This window comes from Panthera onca, chromosome D1 (genome assembly GCF_046562875.1).
Source record: "Panthera onca isolate mPanOnc1 chromosome D1, mPanOnc1 haplotype 2, whole genome shotgun sequence".
In the NCBI taxonomy this organism is placed as follows: domain Eukaryota; kingdom Metazoa; phylum Chordata; class Mammalia; order Carnivora; family Felidae; genus Panthera; species Panthera onca.
In genome coordinates, this window is record NC_138348.1 from 53,970,513 (window position 1) to 53,993,866 (window position 23,354).

The 23,354-nt window shown below is 37.0% G+C and overlaps 3 protein-coding genes across 3 annotated transcripts; 2 read left to right on the top strand and 1 right to left on the bottom strand.

The window, feature by feature from the left end:
• The first annotated feature begins 1,584 nt into the window (after positions 1-1,584).
• Positions 1,585-2,538, top strand: LOC144613055 (olfactory receptor 52P1-like). Its single transcript, XM_078433953.1, has one exon. It carries the CDS (start codon positions 1,585-1,587, stop codon positions 2,536-2,538), a length of 954 nt encoding a protein of 317 aa, XP_078290079.1.
• An 11,024-nt stretch (positions 2,539-13,562) lies between these two features.
• Positions 13,563-14,516, top strand: LOC144613054 (olfactory receptor 52P1-like). Its single transcript, XM_078433952.1, has one exon. The coding sequence runs from the start codon at positions 13,563-13,565 to the stop codon at positions 14,514-14,516; it is 954 nt and encodes a 317-aa protein (XP_078290078.1).
• A 6,667-nt stretch (positions 14,517-21,183) lies between these two features.
• LOC132662394 (olfactory receptor 52A5-like) lies at positions 21,184-22,134 on the bottom strand. The gene has a single exon (XM_060607867.1). The coding sequence runs from the start codon at positions 22,132-22,134 to the stop codon at positions 21,184-21,186; it is 951 nt and encodes a 316-aa protein (XP_060463850.1).
• Positions 22,135-23,354: the final 1,220 nt, after the last annotated feature.

Below are 23,354 nucleotides of genomic sequence, written 5' to 3' on the forward strand. Positions count from 1 at the left end.
TTATAACCAGAAAGTTTTTCCCTCACAGATATTAGGTGGAAATTCAAACATAGAGGCATTGTCAGTAGGAATATTTATTAATATTTATTGACCTTTCATATCAGTTGAGTTCAGGAGCAGCCATTGAGGACAATTACAAATTTCAAAAGGTATGTTATGAAGACTGGGAAGTGCATTCCAAAATTATAATATTGGGAGGAAATTAGATCGTCAGAAGAAGGTTAAGGGCAGTTATCTGAATGAAAAGACAAGATCAGGAAAGGATCATGAAAAGATGCTTGTGGCGCTGACACCAGGAGGACTGGATTGATGTTGATTTGCTATTCATTGCCATTAGGCAGGTTGCAAACCCAAGGTCAAGGCTAGGAGTCAGAGGAGGCAGAACACCAAATGGACTTACATTATTCCTATTAACTGAAGATGTGTGTTGATAGCAATATTTACATTATCTGAAAGAGTGAAGAAATAAATCCCCCCCCCAAAAAAAAATTGGAGGGCACATAACTGATTTACAGCTTTTCTCCCCTAATCACTTAAAATGTTAAATTAATTTCCTTGTAAATCTTTTTAAAACTTAAGTATGGTACTTTATAAGATGTTGAATAAAGTTAACTTTTCTTGGATGGCTCAGTAAAAACAGTTTTTCCTTATTAATATAGTGTTAATATAGAATTAACATATTCATTAAAATATGAATAAATTTGGGTGGGCTGATGAATGCAGTCATATAAGTTCTTATTTTTGAATTATATGGAAAATTGTGGAATATAGCCATTGCAAAAAACAAAAGCAAAACCCAAAAAACCCTGATATCTGGAGAATATGCAGTGAAAACCCTAATGGCAGATTTGTGTTTTTCTACTGTATTCAGCTGATAGTCCTCACTTTCAAGACATGCTTCTAATATCCTGTCCTTCTGATTATCTTCAAGATCTTTTCTGAAATAAGAAAGCATTAACCAGGGGTGAGAATAAGAGTTTATTACTTTTTAATGTTCCCAAGAATTCTGGTTATATTTAAACTGCTTGAATTTCTCATTATGCATTCCTGATTATTTGATTAAGTTGTCTTTGGACTACCATATCATTAAAATTACAATTGCCTTTTACATAACTTGCAAATGACTGCAAATATGGACACATGTGTGTGTGTGTGCTTATGTATTCCCGCATGCATTTCCACACGTCATTGAAAATTCCCCAAGAACAGTGGTCTTTGCCTTTCTTAAAGCTGTTTATATCACAAACACAGAAAAATCCTAGGCACAAAGAAGCAGAAATTTTGTCACTCCCTGTATACTTAGTAGATAATAAAAATGAAAGAGTAGAATAGAATAAAATTGGACAGAGAAGAGAAAACTTAGAAAGAACTTAACTAGATCTTATTTGCAAAAGAAAATAATGGTGAAGTGATTTACCCAACAGCTTACAGAAGTTTCAGAGAAAAGTCAGCCCTTTAGATGCACTATTTTAGTACGCATGGAATCTCCATACACAGAACCAATCATTCTGTCAACCTGCTTTCTGTGCATAGAGATTAGTCTGGCTATTTTGTATCTGGGCATGCAAACTCTCCAGTTCTAACATGGCAGACAATGCTACACATCGCTACATCTCATCTTTTTTCCTGGTTGGTATTCCTGGTTTGCAAGATTTTCACTGCTGGATTGGCATCCCTGTCTGCCTCCTGTTTGCGCTGGCCCTGCTGGGGAACAGTGTAATCATCATCACCATCAAACTAGAACCAAGCCTCCACCAGCCTATGTATTTCTTCCTTTGTATGCTGGCAGTGAATGACATGGCTCTTGCCTCTTCCACGGCCCCCAAGATGCTTGGTATCTTCTGGATGGATGCACATTGGATTGACTTTGACACCTGCCTGACACAGTTGTATTTCATTCACACATTCTGCATAGTTGAATCATCCCTCTTGGTTGCCATGGCCTTTGACCGCTATGTAGCTATTTGTATCCCATTGCGTTATACAACCATCCTGACAACACCAATGGTCATTAAAATAGGTCTAGCTGGTATGACCCGAGCTATCCTTATGGTTTTTCCAGGTCCTCTTCTTATTAAAAGGCTACCATATTATACTAAATATGTCATCAATCATGCCTACTGTGAGCACATGGCTGTGGTGAAGTTGGCCAGTGCCAACACCCTCATTAACAGAGTGTACGGAATCTCGGTGGCCCTTTCAGTGATGGTGTGGGACCTAGGGCTCATAGCCGCATCCTATACCAAAATCCTCCAGGCAGTCTTCCGGCTGTCTTCCCAGAATGCCCGCTCGAAAGCGCTGGGCACCTGTGCTGCCCATGTGTGCACTATACTTGTCTCCTACACCCCTGCACTGTTTAGTTTCCTAACTCACCGCATTGGCAAGAAGGTACCTCCAAGCATTCATATAATTTTTGCGAGTTTGTATCTTTTGGTGCCTCCCGCAGTCAATCCCCTGGTGTATGGCGTCAAGACCAAGCAGATTCGTGACCGAGTGGTTGGTCTCTTCTTCCCAAACAAGAAGATTTCTGGAAACTAAAATATGTAAATACCAGTCCTAATTGGTGTAACATGATTATCAAAAGTTACGGCTACCATAATGAATAACTGAAAATAGTCCCAACTGTTCCTTCTGGGCTCCCCTGTGCCTTGCAGCAGGCATAGTTGTTGCTGTACATTTACTTAAAAAATTACCTTATATAAACTTATGTTTTCAGTGTACAAGCTATTTGACATGAAACCAAATCGGAATATTATCAAAGAGTGACACATGGAAAACATTTGATATATGCTACCAATTTTATTATTTTCGATGTATTTTCAGATTAAATTGTTTCTATAGTATTTATGTTACATCTCCAAATGTAAGATAATTAAATAAGTATTATCAGAATATAAAAACTCTCAAATCATGTGGTCACGTTGGTTTTTTTAAGGTCTTTCTTTGAGTATGGTTGACACAAAATGTCACATTAGTTTTAGGTCTACAAATAGTGATTCAACTTCTCTATACGTTATACTATGCTTACCACAAGTGTAGGTACCATCTGTCACCATAGAGTGCTATTACAATATAATTGACCATATTCCCTATGCTGAAGCTTTTATTCCCATTACTTGTTTGTTCCACACCTGGAAGCCTATATCTTCTGCTCCCCTTCACCCATTTTGCCCAACCCCTCATCCACTTTCCCACTGGCAACCACCAGTGTGTTCTTTGTATTTATAGGTCTGATTCTACTTTTTGTTTGTTTATCCATTTGTTTTGTTTTTCAGGTTCCACACATGAGTGAAATCATATGGTTTTTGTCTTTCTCAGTCTGGTCAGGTTAATTTTCAAAAATACGCTTACCAATTCACAGTAACCACAAGCTCTTATTTTTATTAACTAATAAGTCTTTAAGGAAACTTTAATTCTAGTATTTATGACCTAAAATATGTGTATATGAGCCATAACAGCAGCAAGCTGCCTGCAGTCCAGACTTCTGATAAGGGGAATAATAATCTTTTGTGGCTCACAACGTATTCTGGAATAATTACATGATAATTTATGTCATAATCATAACCAAAAGAAATTTCTTTCAATCAAGCCAATAATTGAACAAAACACTGTGATTCCGATGAATCCTTAATATGTCTATACAACATATCCAACTTAATATTAGCAAAATGGGCTTTAAAAGTAAAAATTACATTCATTTTGTACTCAAGTCATTAACAGGACTTGTGGCCTATATCTTTCATCACACAGAACATTCGCAATTATTCCCAGGGGGGATAACTTCACCTGGATTAAACAGCATCGCATTGTGGTGAAAAGTTCAGTCTTTCATCAGAATACTTGGGTTTAAAATCTAACACCACGAGTTTTTACCTGTGTGTCTTTGGGTATATTCTTAAATCAGTACTGGCCTCAGTTCTCTCATTTATAAAAGTAAGATATTATGAGGATTTAATTCAGAGGGTAAAGCAAGAATTAAATGATTCAGCACAAAATGTGCTTAGACCAGTTTTTGGAATTTAGTACGCACTATAAAATAGGTAAGTGTTTATTTTTAATCACTGAAGAGATTTTTATTCAGATATGATTGTCCATCATTATATATGAGGAAACCCCTAATACACATTAGTTTGTGTGTGTGTGTAAGACGAGGAGTACTTAAAACAGGTGAAATTAAAAAATGGAGAAAAGAAGCATGAAAAGCCTAAAAACAAATTTACACATCTTGATAGAGTATACCGTGGGCATAGAACAATGAAAAGTAAAGGGTATTTGAAACAGCCTGTCCCTTCATTCTGTCCAGGGTCCTAACAGGAACTAAAAGCTGGAAATTGTTGAATATGAACATTTAATTTCAGTTAATATACCATTTTTTTTCTGGGTTTCTCACAAATCATCCTCTGATTGCCTGCATATCCTTGGCATCTGTTTAATGGATACCATGGGTTTGAAACTGCTTTTTGAAAGGCTGGTTTTTCCAAAAGAGAAACAGATGAGCTCTGTTCACTGTGTCCCAGGAGGTGTCTCATACATACCGCAGCTGCTCTAGGAGTCACCGATGCAACTCTGGACACGTCCTTCACACAACCTTGTTTCATCTCGCCTTTGTGTCCCAGAAGTGAGCCATACACTTTGGTTTCTTCTGTAAGTTAGAAAACCTCTTCACGAAGCATTCTTCCACATCAGCTTTATCCATAGACAGTTTACAGCTTTATGTACAGCAATCTCATATATGCTGATGGTGAGTGCCTGAAATCAGACACCGGCTATGATAAAGTGATGGTGGATTTGTAGACTTTATCATAAGGTAAAATGTATCAGCTAAAGAGATTAATAAAAAATGATAAAATAATACTGGAATAAATATTTTATTAAGTTAAATTAGTTACTGTTAATAAATACTTATTCCATATCCTCTTAAAAAGGTATAACCTGAGAGAAACATACATTAATTCTACTCATAATCCATTGGTGATAATCATTCATTGTCATAGCAAAATTCAAGAAGGGTAGGGCTGAGAAGTATTGCTTACAGCATCCCATCCACTTTTCAGGGACAAATACACGTTCAATTGTATTAAATTCTCCCCTACGTAGACGTGTGATTCAACAAATTCTAATTCGTACTTATAAGGGAATAGAGTACTAACAGGCAAAGAGGAAGAAACAACTAAATTAAAGAATAAAATATATGTTGGAGATCACACTCTTAAATTTCATGCAAAAGATGATTTTAAAATGGCATATTATAACATTTGAAGAGATTAATACTTTGCAAGTGTTGGGTGAGGATACACTGCCTGTTTCTGAATATAAGGTAAGTTTGAGGAATAGAATGGGAATCTGAAAAGTTCTTCTCCTAAGGACTAAAGAAGGCCAACATTCATTCAAAATGTAAGGGTATATTTTCATAATCAATTTATTAATTTGAGAGCTCATAACCTAAAGGAATAAACTGATATACAAATAGATAAATGATTACAAAGCAATATTAGGTAAGAGGTATTTTTTTTTCAAGTACAAGGGAAAGTCTTTCTAATTCAGCAGGCATTACTCCCTTTGTAGGAGCAATTTCACAGCAGTTGTAGTAAATAGTATGTTAGACTAGCCAGGTCAAGGAACTAATGAGATGAGAAAAGAGGATGAGACAAGATTGTTGGATGACATGAAGACAGTGTGATCACAAAAATGTAGTGAGAATAGTAATAGGAGCAAGTGAGTAGAAAAAGTGAAAGGCTAGCATGATGGGGAAAAAAAATCTATGCAAACTTTGAAGTCACCAAAAAAACCCAGTAAGAATTCAAATGGAATTACCAGTTGTCGAGACACATGACAAAGGCTTAACAAACTTGTGAGTGAAATCTAGTGGGTGTGACATGCCACTATTAAGAAGAATCAGGAAGGTAGGTATGACAGGATAATGAGTAAAAGCACAAAGAATACCAATGGGAGTAGCAACACAGTGACAAACATCAGGAACCACCAGATTAAAGAAATACATGCAAAAGATAAAACCGTGGAGTGACTTTGGGGGTGACTTCTTTGAGGAGAAGGTGAATACATACTAGCAGTAGCAGTAAGAGCAGTAGTAGTTGTGACAAGTACTTGGGAGGTACAGAAGAAAGTCATTATTTGTGAATGTTCTATATTTGTTAAGTATGCATACGAATAGCTCTTATTTAATATACACATATACTATAGATAAAATTTTCCTCTTCTTTTGATTGCCAAAACATCACATATCTTAGCTAGTTTGAAATCAAATATAGAAGGTAGTTTAACTCTCTTCATCATTATTGAATAGCTATATTCTCCACAAGTTGGGGAAAACAAGAGCCTGGCCAAAACCTCACAGGAGGACTTGAAAAATGGAATGTCTACAGGACATTTTGAAAAGCTCTGACATATTGCGACTCTACAAGACCATGAGCATGTACAGGGCTGTGCATGTAGCCAAGAAAGATCTGTGACGGCTTCAGTCTCTCATGTCTGGGTTATCTTGAGTCTCTGTACAAGCAGGACATGAAGTGTAATATAGAATTATAAACTGCTTAGATGTTGAATAAGAATCCCAACCCATACACAGATCCCTTTGGCAGAGAATATAAAAATTATTGGTTCAAAGAATTTAAGTAAATCTCTGAACAATCAGTAGTGGATCACTAAGCTACCAAATCACTGATGTTGTGCAGCCGCATATTACGGCGAATAAACACTTTATAGTATTAAACCAGTAAGGTCACTAACAACAACAACAACAACAACAACAACAATAACAACACTACTAAATTATTTCTGGGGAGAGAAAGGGATGCAATTTCCACAAATTCCATGTTTTATCATATAAAATGTTGAGTTTTCAACAAAAAAAATACAAGCCCCACAAAGAAATAAGCAAGTATTACCCATATTAGAGGGAGGGCCCAGTGATCAGCAAAAGGGCCCTCCTTAGTGCCCATCACCTTTTTAGCTCATCCCCCACCTTTATGTCAAAGGAATAAAGGGAAACATAATTCTGAAATTAAAAAAAATATTTTTAAATTTATTTTTTTATTTTGGGAGAAAAGAGGGTGTGAGTAGGGACAGAGAAAGAGGGAGAAAGAGAATTCCAAGCAGGCTCTCTGCCATCAGTGCAGAGCCTGACGTGGGGCTCAAAATCATGAACTGTGAGATCATGACCTGAGCTGAGATCAAGAGTCAGATGCTTTACTGGCTGAGCCACCCAATGCCCTCATGATTCTAGAATTTTTAAAAAGTATGGTAACAATGTTTAACAACTGGAGAACATCAATAAAGAAAATAAAATAAAAAAATTAAAAATCTGTGGTTGCAAAGAATAACTGAAAGTTATTCTGCTAGGTAGGCAGCAGGACTGAGCCAGCAGAAGTAACATGAAGAGAGGTCAACTGAGATTATTTTTTATGAGAAAAGAAAAAGAATGAAGAAAATTCACAGAGCCTTAGGGACGTAAAGGATACCAAAAAGTATACCAACATATACGAATGGCATTCCCAAGAGAAAAGGAGAGAGAGAAAGGAGGGAAACTATTTGAAAAAAATAATGACAGAAAATAACCCCAAATTTAATGGAAAACATAAATCTACATATTCAAGACCTCAATAAACATCATAAAGTATAAAAACAAGCACTAACAAGCAAGATAAACTCAAAGATATCCATATCTAGACACATCATAGTTAAATTTTCAAGGATAGAGATAGAATCTTTCATGATGAGCACTGGGTATTATATGTAAGTGATTAATCACTAAACTCCAAACCTGAAATTAATATTACAATGTATGTTAACCAACTGGAATTTAAATAAAAACTTGGGAAAAAAAGCATCTTGAAGCAGAAAGAGAAAAAAAAATGACCCATTACATTCATGGGATTCCCAATAAAATTTATAGTTGGTTTCTCAGAAAGATAATGGGCACCAGAAGTCATGGGCTATCATATGAATTTCTCTCAAGAACTCATTCTTGACATATGTGTTTAATTTCCAAATACTTTGGAGATTTTCTAGTTATCTTTCTATTGTTTTTTTTTTTAATTTTTTAAGTTTATTTATTTTTGAGACAGAGAGAGACAGAGCAAGAATGGGGGAGGGTCAGAGAAAGAGGGAGACACAGAATCTGAAACAGGCTTCAGCCTCGAAGCTGTCAGCACAGAGCCTGACGCGGGGCTCGAACTCACGGACCGTGAGATCATGACCTGGGCCGAAGTCAGACGTTTAACCAACCGAGCCACTCAGGCACCCCTAGTTATCTTTCTATTGTTGATAACAAGGTTAATTCCATTATTGTCTGAGAACATATTTTGTATGATTTTGATTATTTTAAATTAAAGTGAGTCTTATGTCCCAGAATGATTGATTTTGTTGAATAGAACACAGTGATTTGTATTTACATTCAGGTCTTACTTGATTTTCTGCTTGCTTGATCTATCAATTACTGAAAGAGGAGTGTTGAAGTTTCCAATTCTAATAATGAGTAACACTAGAAAAAATTTTAAAAATGTTCATTCAAAAGCTGCACGTGGATGAATATAGTATGTATAAGCATAATTGCCTAGAAATAGAAATAATCCACATGTTCTTCAACAGGTGACTAGATAAACACATTGTACTAAATCTATACAATGGAATTCACTTTACATTACAGAAAATGTTGATTTAGAAAACAACTTGGATAAATCTCAAAGGCATTAAATTAAGTAAAATAATCCAACATCAAAAATTAGATAGTGTAGGCTTTCATATTTATATGCCATTTTGAAAATCCAGTATTAGTGATGCAGAATGGGCCAGTGTCTACCAGTGCTTATGGGTCAGGGTAGATGTGACTATAAAGGGAGAGCATCGAGAAGATTTTTGGAATAAAGGGATGCTTTCTGGCATCATGATTATGATGAAGATTAGATGACTCTCTATATATGTTAAATCCTATCATATTGTATGGTGAAAGAAAAAAAAGTGAATATCTTTATGATGATTTTTAAATAAAAAAATTATAGGTCGGTTAAAAGTAAAAAAGAGTAAAAAAAAATAAAACGCGACAGGTAAGAGACCGACTGGGAGAAGTTGTTTGCAATGTCTTTGGTAAGACTTAGGGGGGAAATCTGCAAGAAAAATAGTCTCCAATAGAAAACTGAAGAGTAACAACAGTTACAGTAGAGAAAAAAAGGGCAAAAGACACTCTAACATGTGAGTCCATGTTCTTACTCTCTGGTAATGAGGGAAGTAGAAATTAAAAGGAACCCTCTTTAAGCCCTACATTAAATCAGGAGAACATAGAAAGCTTAACATTGCCAGAAATGTGAGGAAATAAAAATGATCCCTTACTGCACAGTGGGAGGGATGATAGATGAGTTTGGCCATAGTAGAGAGCAGTCCCGACTCACCAACCCTGAAGGACTGAATTACACAAACCTGTGCATGTATATGAGCACATATTGATAGGGAGGGGAAACATAAGGTGACTGGATGTATGAGAATCATGTCAGTAAAATCATACAAGAGAGAAAGAAAAACCAACTGGAGATCATGCAATACCCTGAGCTACCTTTATACTTTCAGACCACCTTAATCTTCTCCTGAGACATAAATGAGAATTCAGTCATAGTCATACTGGAATTAAGGGCAGAAATTTCTTTCTTTTAATTTTCAGATATTTTGCCCACACTCAACTGATTTTCTCTTAGTCTTCTCACAGGTTTCTTCAGTGAACTATATTTGATTGGCATCTCAGGCATCTCATTTGATGGGATATCATGAGAGTCTCTTAAGACTATATCCTCCAAAGGAGAAACACATGAGTACCACCCATGTACAAGCTCTGGGGAGAGTGTAAGGTTCACATAGCTGTTCTAGAGAGACACTGTTACTGTTTTGTGCTCAGTCCTGGCCCAGTCCTCTTTTCCCTTTGACCTCATCTCTCCTCAGGGAGCCATCAGTCTTCCAAACAGAGGGGTCTCCTGAGCATCACAATAGCCCGTTACAAAGCAACCACAATGACAACTTAACTACATAGTCCTCAATGCTCCAATGGCAATGACAGTCATACTTTTTAAACACCCCACATAGCATATTGGCCTATATGCTACAATGGAAAATGAACATTTGAGGATTTTCAGAGAATATTAGTTATTTTTTAATATCATCTACAATATATCATGGGTTGATGTTACACATTTATGAGACATAATGAATAGTGAGTAATATGATTTGGTAGTGGAGAATAGGAGCTGAATAGAATCCTGCACACACACACACACACACACACACACACGCACGCACACCACTGGGTCACTCTCTGTTAATGGAAGAATCTTGGAAATATCTGCTACAGGGAATTTTCTGGTTATGCAGCCCATCTCTAGTGGGTCAGAAGCCTTGGAAGCAAGATAAAAATCTGTGAAATTATTTTCTGCCTTTTTAAAAGTTTTATTTGTTTATTTAGAGAGAGAGAAAGCATAGGCAGGGGAGGAGCAGAGAGAAGGAAAGACAGAATCCTAAGCAGGCTCAGCACCAATCAGTGCAGAGCCTGATGTGAGACTCAAACTCACGAACTGTGAGATCATGATCTGAGCGGATATCAAGAGTCAGGCGCTTAACCAACTGTGCCACCCAGGTGCCCCAAAATCTGTGAAATTCTTAAGAGACTTGTCGAGAAAGTACTAAAACATCCCATCTTCTCTCAGAATCTATTGAGAGTTAAGATTCAGTAACTTCCTTTGGGAGTTCACCCTCTTGATGAAGGAGGATGACCTGAAAATGAACGCTTACAAAGCACATAGTAAGAGCTCGAACAGAAACAAAGACTTTGTGGTTGCTTGCCTGAAGGATTGGATATAAACAGATTGAGGAGGTAAGGAATATGGTGAGATTTCCTAGTTTAATTTCTGGGTGGCTGCCAGCAAGTGAGATACAATCCCATGGGGGAAGAATTGGTAGAACTTACTGATTTTCATGTGGGATCTATTTATGTGTTATTCTTCTAATACATAAGTAGATAATACATTCAGAAGCATTGTGTAGAAAATACTGTGGTATTCGGATAAGGTCCCCCACTCTGAAGCGGCAGGTTCCAGGCAAGGGCTATGTGGACTGACCCAGAAACAGGCAAAATGGCAAAGGCCAGGCTGTCAGAAGGTATATGGTATGTACATGGTTCAGAAACAGATGGGATGGTTGTGCCAACAGACATTCTGGCTGTCCTAGCAGACTGTCTGCTGAAGATAATGTAAAGAATGACCTTATGGAAACAAATGGGTGTCTCCAATATTTCTTTCATACTAAGCCTGAGAGAAGATAGACAGGACTTTCTAGGTGGAAGTGGAGAATGCCATTTGGGAGCCATTATCTGTAACTTCCTATGTGCCCTTTTCTAGGGATGGCACAGGAAACTCCTTTTGTTTAAGGGGAAGTGACTTTACTTATTTTCTCTCGGTATAGATTAGATGTGTTACTATTCTTACAAGTTAATGTATTGAAAACTAAAAGATGATTGTAAAACATTTACATATACCAGCAGGATTCCTGAAAGTAATTATGCTCACTCCTTTGCAATCATAAGTAATGTGTCCTAGCTAAAACATATTCCTATATTTCTAGGTAGGTTAATCTCTTGTATGTTTGATTCTGTCAGAAGAAGATACAAGGATGAAACCTGGCAAAACAAGTTTCCACGTAGAAAACTATTATGTGAGAATTCACAAGAGCAGAAATTTAACATGCTTTGAAACCTTTCACACTTGGAATTTTTGATTACTGTAGGTTTTGTCTCAAGTTTTTCTCTCTGCCTGGAGTTACAGGCTTCATCCACATATAGTAATTTCTACAATTCTGGGTTTCTACATTGTGGCTAAAGTTTAAGCACTGATTTTTTTTATGAAATCTTTTATGACTCGTTTGACATTTTTCAATTCCTTACAAGGCAATATCTCAGATACTTACTCATATAGACCAGTATACCATGTTTCACAGTGCCGTGCAGCTACCCTAACCAGAAAGTTTTTTCCGTACACAGATATTATTTAGACCTCTGTGAAAGGAAGGAAGCATTGCCATTTGGAATATTTCTCAATATATCTTTAAAATTTTTTTAATGTTTATTTAGTTTTGAGAGAGAGACAGAGCATGAGCAGGGGAGGGGTAGAGAGAGAAGGAGACACAGAATTCGAAGCAGGCGCCAGGCTCTGAGCTTTCAGCACAGAGCCCAACGCAGGGCTCCAACCAATGAACCGTGAGATCACGACCAGAGTTGAAGTTGGACGCTTAACTGACTGCACCACCCAGGCACCCCGGTTTCTCAATATATCTTGAGCCTTCACATCAGTGGAGTTCCCGAACAGAAACTGAGATGATATGAGCAATTATAAATTAAAAAAACAGTGGCACGTGGGTGGATCAGTCGGTTAAACCTTGACTTTGGCTCAGGTCATGATCCCGCGGTTTGTGGGTTTGAGCCCTGTGTCAGGTTCTGTGCTGACAGCTCAGAGCCCGGAGCCTGCTTCACATTCTGTGTCTCCCTGTCTCTCTCCCTCCCTCTGTCTCCCTCCCTGCTCACGCTCTTTCTCAGAAATAAACATTTAAAAAAATAAATTTAAGAACTAGATTAAGAAGAGTAGAGTGCATGTTCCAGAACTACAATATTGGGTAGAAACTGGACGGCAGGAAGAAAGAGGTGAAAGCAAGAATAATAAGAAAATGCTTTTGATGCTGAGTCTAAAGGGCTGAATTGTACATGATTTGCTCGTCACTGTCATTAGGCAGGTCTGAATGCCAACCAAAAGTAGGGCTGAGTTTATAGATGACAGTAATGGCTTTGCAGAAAATGGACTGGGCTGACTAACCAACTCATATGCTTATTTGCACCAACTTTAAATCATATGACAGCACTAATAAATAAAATCTTCCCTTTTTTCCTGTTTATATGCTTATGTTATGCTGTCCACCTTCAGATCATCTTAAGGAGTTCATCTAAAATAGGAATAAATTGCTTTGGATGATAAAGCCCTTATTGTTTTTAACTTTATAAGCTTTGTTCTTATATATTAGGATTAGGAGATATTACTCTGAACTGATTACTAAGTTATGCTCTCTGAGAAGAAGAATATCATTAAAATAATGACTGCATTTTGAAGTATTTGTTAATTATTGTGTGTGTGTTTATTCACTTGTATCCATACTTGATCTCAATGTCCCTGAAAATGATTGTATCACAGAATGCAACACTAGCTTTGACACAATTATGAGACCATTATTTTACTATCTGATCATCTATTAAGAAATAAAAATTACAGAATAAATAAATAAAATTCAAAAACTGGGAAAAAATTTCTGAAATATGAACACAATTTTCTCATTTGCAGATGAAGATACTGAGATTCAGAATGGTGAAGTGGTTTACCTGAAGATTTAGAGCCTTAACCCTTCTACTGTGTCTGGATTCCCCACATGCAGGACCATGGTGGAGTTAGTTGGCCATCCTTCATTCTGCACATAGGAGATTAGTCTGGCTACTTTGTATCTGATCATGCAAACTCTCCAGTTCTAACATGGCAGACAATGCTACACATCGCTACATCTCATCTTTTTTCCTGGTTGGTATTCCTGGTTTGCAAGATTTTCACTGCTGGATTGGCATCCCCGTCTGCCTCCTGTTTGCCCTGGCCCTGCTGGGGAACAGTGTAATCATCATCACCATCAAACTAGAACCAAGCCTCCACCAGCCTATGTATTTCTTCCTTTGTATGCTGGCAGTGAATGACATGGCTCTTGCCTCTTCCACGGCCCCCAAGATGCTTGGTATCTTCTGGATGGATGCACATTGGATTGACTTTGACACCTGCCTGACACAGTTGTATTTCATTCACACATTCTGCATAGTTGAATCATCCCTCTTGGTTGCCATGGCCTTTGACCGCTATGTAGCTATTTGTATCCCATTGCGTTATACAACCATCCTGACAACACCAATGGTCATTAAAATGGGTCTAGCTGGTATGACCCGAGCTATCCTTATGGTTTTGCCCTGTCCTCTTCTTATTAAAAGGCTACCATGTTATACTAAATATGTCATCAATCATGCCTACTGTGAGCACATGGCTGTGGTGAAGTTGGCCAGTGCCAACACCCTCATTAACAGAGTGTACGGAATCTCGGTGGCCCTTTCAGTGATGGTGTGGGACCTAGGGCTCATAGCCGCATCCTATACCAAAATCCTCCAGGCAGTCTTCCGGCTGTCTTCCCAGAATGCCCGCTCGAAAGCGCTGGGCACCTGTGCTGCCCATGTGTGCACTATACTTGTCTCCTACACCCCTGCACTGTTTAGTTTCCTAACTCACCGCATTGGCAAGAAGGTACCTCCAAGCATTCATATAATTTTTGCGAGTTTGTATCTTTTGGTGCCTCCCGCAGTCAATCCCCTGGTGTATGGCGTCAAGACCAAGCAGATTCGCGACCGAGTGGTTGGTCTCTTCTTCCCAAACAAGAAGATTTCTGGAAACTAAAATATGTAAATACAAACCCATATTGGCAGAATCTGTTTTATGAAGTCATGGTATGTTAACAGTAGTTGCAACTTTGTCCCCAAAATGCTATTTTTCAATTCAGTTATACCTTTTAGTGGGGACATTTGATGTTGTGTATTTTTCTCTTATTTTTATTTTGTAATATTTCCTTGTCTTTCTCTTGTTTAATTCACCACTCATCCTGGCTGACTGAGGACCATGCCAACCTCCATGATTAAGTTTCTTTCTGTCATTAATTCTCATTATTATTTCCTGATTCCCTTGGAAAGGTCCTTAGTGCCAGGTCAGTATTCTTTGTTTACTATCATTACATCTTCAGTTGTGCAAGGTCACCTTTGGGTAATACCATCCATGTCAGTCACCTTCCACCCCTCAGTGCTTAAGACTTATCTATCCTGTATTTTCATTGGTCAATACAGTCCTTAAATTGTTTTCTCTCCATCCACTCATTCTTTAAACATTTCGTTTCCTTTAGATCTGTACCTATGTATCAGCCGATAAATTTTTTTAGAATTTTTCTGCCTTTATGGGAAGCTTTCAGTAAATATTTGCAATAATTGTTATTTATTTAGTATTGACATTATTCCATATTCTATATTTATGGATACTATTTTATAATGTTCACAGATGTGAAACAACTAGGCTAATTATTGTAATAATTTTAAAATTCTCAGTACATTGAACATTGCATTTTATAAAAACAAATTCTTTTTTCCAATTTTCACTGTTACATGCATTAATTAAAAATTCCTGAGTAGGGGCACCTAGGTGGCTCAGTAGGGTAAGTGTCCAACTCTTGATTTCGGCTCAGGTCATGATTTCACAGTTCATGGGCCCAAGCCCTGCTTCTGTTAGTGCAGAGCCTGCTTGGGATTCTCTCTCTCCCTCTAGTTCCCCCTCCCCCAGTTTCTCCTGTATGTGTGTGCTCTCTCTCTTCCAAAATAAATAAATAAATTATAAAAAAATTTTTTAAAAATCCTGAGTAAAAATCATCATTGTCAAGTTTCATCCTACTTATTAAAATAGTTATAATAATGGCTTGACACTCAAATAATGATCACTGTGAGTTTGGCTGTTTACTAAGCCCTTTACATGTATTTACTCCTTTAGTCCACAAAACTATACTTTGATGTAGATGTTATTGTTGTTCTCATTGTACCAAATAGGAGACTGAGGCAGAGAAATGTTAAGTAAATTGCGTGACGGTGACTCACCTAGGACGTGGCAATGTAGAATTGAACCCAGGGACTCTGGCTTTCAAAATACATGCTCCTTATCATGCAACATTGTCCACCATGACAGAAATCTTATATTTAGTTGTTTTATGAATATGGAAGCCTATTCTTGTAAACATTTTATTTTTTATCATTCTACATCTACTCTTCTTTTAAATATTGTGGTAGATCTCTTAAGTCTCCTTCAAACCACTTATAAGTGCTAAATATATTCCAATATTTTGGCAAGACCCCAAGCACGTATTTTTTCTGTTTTACTAGAGAAAGGTCCAATTAGTGTAGCCTGGTACCATTAGTACTATGCTTTCCAAGCTTGAATAAAACTCCAAGACTCTGAAAATAGTACTTACCCACATGGCATTCCCTCTCTGCCTCCCCCCTCTTTTATGGATTCAGTGCATCTCAATTTGTTTTGGTTATATTCATTCAGTGCTGAAATTGAAAACAATTCACTTCTTAATTTAAGATGTTAATTTTATTATACATGGAACACAGAGAACACTACTTTGGGCATATCTATAAAATGCTCTGTTCAAAACATTCTTTTACTTTAGATCATCATGGGCTGAAGCGTTCATTGAATTGGAAATTATTTGTTTTTGACCAAGGTTGGTATATATTCTGTGGCCATTTCATGAACAATTTTGTGTTCTCAAATGAATTAGTTCCTCAAAACTTTATCTTTTCAGGCGTTTCATCTGCAGCTATATTCTTGTTTGTTGCTGACTATATATGTATCTCATCAACTTTTGTGTGTTTTAGATTGCAGAGAGCTATGTTTTCTTATAATAACCGTATAGTTTTTCCATTTATTCATTTAATATATTCAGAGTTGCTTTATCAGATATTTTAAAGCTGGGTTTTGGGGGAAAAATCAAGTTTAAACACTGATTCCATCACTAATTGCTGTATGAGTGTCATTTTTAACTTTATAAATCCTAAGCTTCATCATTGGTAAATGTGGAAAATAGTTGTTATACTTTATAGTGTTAAAGTAAGAATTAAATGAGACAATTTATGAAACATAATTATCATGATAGTCAACACACATTCAAAATGCCCCAAGGAGGAGATTTTGCACTTATTCCCCCACCTAAGCCATATTAAAAAAAAATTTCTTATTTCAGTGAATAACATGTCAAGTCACTGAAATCAGTAATAGAAAATCAGTTAATGTTATAGAGTGTTGATTAAATGTGAAATATAGGCCAAAGGAAGATACATGAGAAAATAAATGGTAAAAAAAAAATAAGTAAAGAGAAAATAAAATCCAACAGCCATCCCAGGTAATTTAGAAAAAAAATAAATATAATACATTTAAAAATGTGTAGATGATTATGAAACACCAAAAATAACACTGAGTCTGAGAAAAAATTCTAATTGAGGCGTATTGGAGGAGGTTCCAAGAAAAGGATGGTTGAGCCTTGAAGAGTGATGATAATATCACCAGGTAACTGGGTGAGGGTTTCCAAGTAGAGGTAATATCCCAACAGAACTGAATACACATAGTAAGAAACATGAAAATGCACCCAGAGGACAGCGGTGTCATAAAAACGAAAGAAGGATAAGCCTTCAAGGAAAAACATACAATTAGAAAATCAGTTGGGACATCCAATAAGAAAAGATCTGGTGTGTGTCGCTATGAAAATCATTGGTCACCTTGGGAAACAAAAGACAATGCAACAGTGATGGTGAAAGGTCCATACAATCTTATGTACAGTGGAAGACACTGGATCCAGGTAATAAATCTAGTCCAAACCCTGAACTTAAAAATTAAATGGCTACACTATAGTTTGCACTTACATAGCCTAAAACTGCTCTTGATCAATCACACAGAATATGGATATGTCCAGCATATGGGACAAAGCATCACACAGAGATGAAATGCAGCTTGCTGCTTCTTTCTGTAAATAAAGTCTTATTGGAGCATCACCATATCCATTAATTTATGCATTGTCTATGGAAGCTTTTGCCCTACGGTGGCAAAGCTAAATAATTAAGACAGAAATCACATGACCCCAAACCCTCAAATTATCTGTCTGTCCTTCTATATAAATATATAATTTAGAACAACAATTCATTCCATTATAATGTCTTATATTCCTGTCCGCTTGTCTTTATTGACCTTCCCTTAAGCTTTAAACCTTCTATCAAAATTTTATTTATAAGAACCACATTATAAAAGCCACAAAAAATTTACAGATAAACTCTTGAAAATACATAGGTCTACTTTACCATTCAGTATTTCCTATATATACACATCAATGTGGAAAATTTATTCTATAGTTTAGTTCCAAGAACACCAAAAATTCCAGTGGCCAAAATGGACATACATAATATAGAAACAAAGTATCTCCTTTGAAGAATTAATGGTTTTTCTTTTTAAGTAATAGCTATAGCTAGGACAATTTATTTTAAAATTCATTATACTTGGGTGTCACTTCAAAGTAAATACACACACCACTAATGGGAATAAATTCAATGTTCAAATATCAATTAATGTTATCCACTGCATCAACAAGCTAAAGAGGAAAAATCATGTTATCATATCAATTGATGCACTAAAAACCTTGACAAAAATCTAACACTTGTTTCTTGGGGAGAAAACTCTCATCAACCTAAGACTAGAGGGTAACTCTTCAAGTCAGTGAAGAACATCTCCAAAAACTTTACATCTAACATCATATTGAACAGTGAGAAACCTCTAGAATCAAGAACAAGGCAAATATACCACCACTCAGTATTCCCATTCAGCATCATATTGTCAGTCTTAGCTAGAGAAATAATGCAATACAAAAAAAAATAATAAAAGGTATATGGATTTAGAAGGAAGGAATAAAACCACTTGTCCACAAATAAATAGGTGAGGTACATCTGATTTTTTTGGTAGATCAAATTCTTTTGTATGATACTGTGATGGTGAATACATGATATTATGTACCTTTTAAAAAAACAATAGAAATTTACAGCACAGAGTGGACATTAGCATATAAAAATTAAAACTAATTATTTAGAAATTTGGAGGATTCCCAGAAGCAATGCAGATTGTAAGAACATAACGTATTTGTAGGCAAATGTACAAAATATCTTCACAGAGGGGGATGATAGGAAAAGGTACTGACTAAGGCACCTTTGGGAATGAGTGGAGTGTAAGAATAAAAGCAACGGTACTGTCCATAAACTCTGTAGTTTAGTTGATAGAGTTGTTTCCCACAGGGGCAAGGATTTACAACTCTGACATGATCTTAGAAGCATACTGGAAATTAACAGTTGGTGACAGATGGTTGAAGACAGATTTTTCACTGTTGGAGTGGTAATTTACTGATAAGCAAGGGAAAGTTGTTAGAAAGATCCATCAGGGGTGGGGAAGGGGCACCTGGGTAGCTCAGTCAGTTAAGCATCTGACTTCAGCTCAGGTCATGATCACACAGCTCATGGGATTCTGTGTCTCCCTCTCTCTCTACCTCTCTCCCACTCGTGCTCTGTCTCTTGAATTAATGTTGCAGATATTAGTAAGAACCCCATATTAATTTAGATACAGTGTTTGCATATGGAAATATTTATATATATGTGTACGTACATAGGCTAGCATACACACAAAGTTCATTGCTGTGTCAGCTGAAAGAACCCAAAGAAAGATACCCAGGCAGCAACAAGCGTACCTGGGGCCCAGTTACTGGTTTCTAATGCTATTCCCCAATAAAAGGAATGAAACTTCCTAGAAAAATGGCTAATTCTAGGACTGGGGAGGAAATGCCCAAGATGAGCCTAGAGCACCTTTCAATGCCATAAAGCAAGAATTGCTACACACACATACACACACACTCACACACTAACACACACACATACACAAAATGAGGGGTTAGTCAAAATGGAGTGAAAACCAAATGAAAGTGCACCCAATGGTCAAACTGGGACAACATGAGCAATAAAATAAAGTAACATTGGATTATAACCCAAATTATACCAAAAATACCAGTAAGTCTATACTGATCTATATAAATGATTGAATAAATTAATAAGTAGGGAGAATAAATCAGTCTGCCATGTAAAAGAATTCTAAATAATTCAACAAATTGTGCACCTATTCCATCCTCAAAGGAGGAACATAAATCCCCACTCCTTAAGTATAGGCTACATATAGCAATTTTTCTTCCAAAAATACAGTATAAAATGGGAAGTAAAATGGAGAAATCTGACAAACACTAGTTTGGACAAGTAATTAAAGCCAATACACACAGTGAATAAATTGTTGATAATATGTACTCTTGATATGCGATCAAAATGGGACTTTAATTTCTATGACTTTCTTCCCCAGAGCATACAATTCCAATCTAATCATTAGAATAACATCAGATTAATTCCAATGGAAGGGATTCCTATGAAATACCTGAACAGTACTCTTCAATATTGTCCAAGTCATTGGGAACAGGAAAGTATAGCCAAGAGAAGCTTAAGGACTCTTGATACCTAAATGCAATGGGGCATCCAGGATGGGACCCAGTGGTGGTGGGGGGGCGGGTGGTGAAGAAGAAATTAGGTAAAAATTTAAAAAATGAATAAAATATGAACTTTAGTAAATTATAATGTACCCATATTGATTCACTGATCATAACAATTCCAATACAGAATTAAACATCTGAACCTTCATAGCGCTCAGATGAAAGTAAGTCAGAAAATAAGTTAAAAGATTTTCATGGTGATAATAAAATGATGATGAAGATGAGGTGGAGGAGAAAGATTACTGAAATCAAAATTAGATGACAAAGAAGTAGTTAGTTCATGATCATTGAAGTTATCAACTTTAAAATGAACTTATGTTTTTAAAGAACTGCATGATCTTAAAATTTTCAATCAGAGGGTAACCAGTTAAATTTACTTGTTTTTGAGAAACTTCCTCACTGAAAGATTGAAGAAAATCCTTCACTGACTAAACCAGAAACAAGTCTTCATGTTTTCTGCCTTTTATGTCATCTATTGATTAATTAATTCTGTATCCATAAAAAGTGAAATTGTTTAAATAGGAATCAGAGCCTGTCTCCAATGTAAAACCTAAAACTTTATATGTCAGCAGCACAAACAAACTGGAAACAGCACAGAATGTGACTCAAACTAGTATTTCTCAAAATAAATTTTTATTATTTGACAAAAGATAAATGAGATATCAAGATGAATCTTTATTTTTTTTAATTTTTTAATGTTTTTATTTATTTTTGGGAGACAGAGAAAGAGAGAAAGAGCGAGCATGAGTGGAGGAGGGGCAGAGAGAGAGGGAGACACAGAATTTGAAGCAGATTCCAGGCTCTGAGCTGTCAGCACAGAGCCCCATGCGGGGCTCAAATTCATGAGCTGTGAGATCATGACCTGAGCCGAAGTCATCTGCTTAACTGATTGAGTCACCCAGGCACCCCTTAAGATGGATATTTAAAGTGGAAAATCTTACACACTCGATCTCGAATCTGTTTGGTTTTCACCCCATACACAATAGGATTGAGCAAAGGAGGGACAAGCAGATAAAGGTTGGACAGAAGAATATGAATGTAGGGTGGAATGTGGAACCCGAACCTGTGTGTAAAGAAGGAGAAGAAAGCCAGGAGATAAAACTCAAGGAAGACACAAATATGGGCAATGCATGTGTTAAAGGCTTTGAGCCTAGATTCTCTCTGAGGCAGATTGAAGACAGTTATAAATATTCGGATGTAGGAGAGTGTGATGAAGATTATGTCAAATCCAAGTATAGTGAAAGCCACAAACAGACCATAGATCTTGTTGATTTGAATATCTTCTGCTGCCAACTTCACGACGGCCATGTGCTCACAGTATGAATGGGAGACCACAGCGGTCCAGTAGTGTTTCAGCCGACATTTGATGAGGATGAGACATGGAGCTACAAGGAGGGCTGCTCTGAGTGTCACTGCAACCCCAATCTGAGTGAGGAGTTGGTGGCTAAAGATGATTGCATGTCTCAGGGGATCACAGATGGCCACATAGCGGTCCAGGGCCATGGCCAGCAGAATTCCTGATTCAATGGATTGGAAGGTGTGGATGAGCCACATCTGAAAGAGACAGGCATCGAAATATATGTCTGGTAAATGGAACCAGAATATTCCTAGCATTTTGGGTAGGATGCAGGTACTGAGAGCAATGTCTGTTGCTCCAAGCATTGCCAGGAAGAGGTACATGGGTTTATGGAGACTGCGTTCCGATTTGATGATGACCAGGAGCAGGGAATTCCCAAACAGAGCAGTGATGTACATGGCACAGAAAGGAATTCCAATCCAGAACTGCACAGATTCTAAGCCAGGGATCCCGACCAGTGTCAACACTGAGGGCATGAAGACTGTGCCATTGAGCTTGAACATGTGGCCTTGGAGTTGCCTGATTTATGCTTCAAGTTTTGTTTTGTGTTTCTATCTTCTTTATTTGTTCTCATGTAGACATTCCTAGAAACAAAAATTGAATGTGTCTTTAAAGGGCATTTTTTTTCAAGTATACATGTTTATTGATGCTGTAAGTCTAGGGATGCACATACAGGCTCCCTAAATTTTCTCTTTTTCTCTTTCTCTTTCTCTCTCTCCCTCTCAACAAGGGCACACAAATATACACAACAATTCAATATGCAAAGCAGACCCACTCATACCTGGTGATGTATGTGCATTTGTGTGCATTTATAAGTTAAGGATATTAGTTTAGTTTTATAATACGTTCAGGAACTTACGATGTTACATATATCAATTTGGTTTTAGCCAAGAGAAATTCATAGATAGTCATTTAGTGTGCAGTGAACACAAAGACAAAGGAAAAAAGAGGAACATTCACCATTTCAAGCGGTATGCTGTACCATGGGAAAATAGGAAGTTATAAAGTAGTGATTTTGACCTTAGAGATAACAATATTTGCATCATTGTAATAAAAAGCTAAATATCTCTGTGCCTAGGAAAGGAAAACTTAATATTATTAAGATGTAACTTATTGTCGACTTGATGTATATAAGCAATGTAACCCCAGTCAAAATCCCAGCAGGTTATTTTGTGTATACATACATCTCTGCCTCAGTTAATATGGAAAGGCAAAAGGCTCAGAATAGCAACACACACTGAAGAAGAGCACAGTTGGAGCACTGACACTACTGGACTTTGAACTTAAAGATGCAGTGATCAAAACAGTGTGATCATGCAGAAGAATAGACAAATTGATGAGGGGAACAAAACTGAAGCCCACCCATAGGCACACATACTTGTAGTCAACTGATCTTTGACACAGGAACAAAGGCAATTTAATGGAGAAAAATAGTCTTTTCAAATAATCATGATGAAGCCACTGCACATTCCACACACAAAAATAAAGGAATGTAGACACAGACTTTACACCTTTCACAAAAATTAACTCAGAGTGGATCACAGTATTTTTATTGATTTATTTATTTTGGGGCATCCCCAGATGGCTCAGTTGGTTAAGCGTTGGGCTCCTGGTTTCAGCTCAGGTCATGATCTCATGGTTTATGGGTTTGAGCCCCTTGTGGGGCTCTGTGCTGACAGTGTGGAGCCTGCTTGGGATCCTCTCCATTGCTCTCTGCCCTTCT